The 2577-nt window shown below is 43.2% G+C and overlaps 1 protein-coding gene across 1 annotated transcript in view; it reads left to right on the top strand.

Annotated features, from left to right (window-relative positions):
- The first annotated feature begins 311 nt into the window (after positions 1–311).
- The window catches only part of LOC110018157 (eukaryotic translation initiation factor 3 subunit C-like), a 5962-nt gene continuing 3696 nt past the window's right edge, over positions 312–2577 (top strand). The window contains 4 exon segments of the mRNA XM_020715372.1: positions 312–491; positions 809–871; positions 997–1623; positions 1625–2575. Coding sequence (XP_020571031.1) covers positions 848–871; positions 997–1623; positions 1625–2575 — 1602 coding nt within the window. The 5' untranslated portion in view covers positions 312–491; positions 809–847.

Genomic DNA, 2577 nt, shown 5'->3' with positions numbered 1-2577 from the left:
TTTTTTATGCACAATTTTAAAATTCTATTGTGAGAAACTAAACCCTATTTATTAAGTTCCAAGGTGTCAGAAAGTATTGATTTTAAAGTGTCCACATCAAATTTTTTTTCGCCACAACAATTTTGTTTTTTAGATTTGAGATCAGAAAAAAAATTATAAAATCATATGCTTTTATTAACAAACAATTAGAGATCCTTTGTTCATGGTTCACACACGAGCTTACACGTGCGTTTTTATTTTTCGTCCAAGAAATATTTGTGTTTCCAGGGGAACAATTCAGAATAATTCGATATATAACGATTGCTCGCACGTCAACAGAAAGTGAAAGTGAGTGGCCAAACCAGTGCGACCGGTGATAAGTTCTTCCAATTGTGTTCTAGGGTTTAGGGCAGCTCGCGTTTGCAGCCTCTATCAGTGTTCGTTAACTCATCTCTTGGCGTCGTTTTCTTCGGTCGGGTTTTCTTCGTTAGTTGCACGACTTCATCCTCGAGGTAAGCTGCAATTCTTCTCTTGATCCGTTCTTTTTAACAGGCCGTCTGTTTTTCCACATGTCCGTTCATATTCCTCCACCGTTCTGGTACTTCCGATACAGCCTTGCTCCATCTCTAGGGTTTCTCCTTCCTAGATCCGTCTATAGGACAAGGGATCCTAAATTTCCAAGCCGGCCAGTACCAGTTCGCGACTATTTCCAAAAAACAGCCTTTTTATGATTGTTGTTTTAGACGATGATGCTTCCTGACTCTGTCTCCGATCTTTCCTTTTTTTTCATACGATTACTAACTGTAAGCTAATCGTTTTGTTATTCCAGAGTTTCTGCCAATCGACGTAGAGAGAACTAAAAGTAACAATGACTTCTCGATTTTGGACTCAGGTTCATTCTCCAAACTCCTATTAACTGCAGCCTATAATACATCTTTGGTTGTTGATTGTGCCGGTCACGGTGCTCTTTTATTTAATTTTGAAGCCTTCTTTCTCTCCCCCATTTTCATCTCCCAGGGTGGAGACAGTGATTCCGAAGAGGAGGAAGAGGAACAGAGCGAGTTTGGTGATGGTAGTGATGCTGGCGGTGTGGCTAGTGTACCCGCAGGTGGTGCTAACCGTTACCTCCGTGAAAATGCCAGCGACTCTGATGATTCTGATGGCCAGCACCGGGTCATCAAATCAGCCCGTGACAAGCGTTTTGATGAGATGGCTGCCACGGTTGAGCAGATGAAGAATGCCATGAAGATCAATGACTGGGTCAACCTACAGGAGAATTTTGAGAAGATTAACAAGCAGCTTGAGAAGGTTGTTCGGGTCACTGAGTCTGAGAAAGTACCCAATCTTTACATCAAGGCCCTTGTTATACTGGAGGATTTCCTTGCACAAGCTCTAGCCAACAAGGATGTAAAGAAAAAGATGAGCAGCAGCAATGCAAAGGCCCTTAATTCCATGAAGCAAAAGCTGAAGAAGAACAACAAGCAGTATGAGGAGCTGATAACAAAGTATCGGGAGAAGCCTGAAAGTGAGGATGAGGGTGAGGAGGACGAGGAGGAGGAGGACGAGGATGAATCCGGATCTGAGGTTGAGGAGGATCCATCAAAGATCGATATGTCTGATATGGAGGATGACGACGAGGATGTCGGATGCAGAAGATGCAGATGAGCAGACTGAGGGAGATGGAGCTTGGGAGAAGAAGATGAGCAGGAAGGATAAGCTTATGGACAAGCAATTCATGAAGGACCCAAGCGAGATTACTTGGGATGTTGTTGACAAGAAATTTAAGGAGATTGTTGCAGCCAGGGGAAGGAAAGGGACTGGCAGAGTTGAGCAAGTTGAACAACTCTCTTTCCTGACACGAGTTGCCAAGACACCCGCTCAGAAGCTTGAGATTCTTTTTAGTGTGATATCAGCACAATTTGATGTAAACCCAAGCTTGCTTGGACATATGCCAATCAATGTGTGGAAAAAATGTGTTGTGAATTTACTTCTTGTTTTGGACATCCTTGAGAAGTATCCTAATATTGTTGTTGATGACACAATCGAGCCCGAGGAGCGTGAGACTGAGAAGGGTGTGAACCACAAGGGTACAATACGTGTATGGGGTAGCTTGGTTGCTTTTCTTGAAAGGCTGGATTCAGAATTTTTCAAGAGCTTGCAGTGTACTGACCCACACACAAGGGAATATATTGAGAGGCTTAGGGATGAGCCATTGTTCTTTGTAATTGCACAAAATGTGCAGGATTATCTTGAAAAGGTTGGGGATTTTAAGGCAGCCTCAAAAGTGGCATTGCGACGGGTTGAACTTGTGTATTACAAGCCTCAGGAGGTATATGATGCTATGAGAAAGCTGGCAGAACAAGATGAGGTTGCTGATGGCATTTCAGAAGGAGATGGAGTCAATGAGCCCCAAGCAGTTGAGGAGCATAAAGGCCCACCTGCATTTGTTGTTATTCCTGAGCTTGTTCCAAGGAGGCCTACATTTCCAGAGAGCAGCAGGACATTTCTAGATTCTTTGGTGTCTCTAATATACAAATATGGGGATGAGAGGACTAAGGCTAGAGCAATGCTTTGTGATGTTTACAACCATGCCATATT

This window comes from Phalaenopsis equestris, unplaced genomic scaffold, assembly GCF_001263595.1.
Source record: "Phalaenopsis equestris unplaced genomic scaffold, ASM126359v1 Scaffold000002, whole genome shotgun sequence".
NCBI lineage: Eukaryota > Viridiplantae > Streptophyta > Magnoliopsida > Asparagales > Orchidaceae > Phalaenopsis > Phalaenopsis equestris.
The sequence above is the reverse complement of the archived record's forward strand: the minus strand, read 5'-3'. Positions and strand labels throughout refer to the sequence as shown.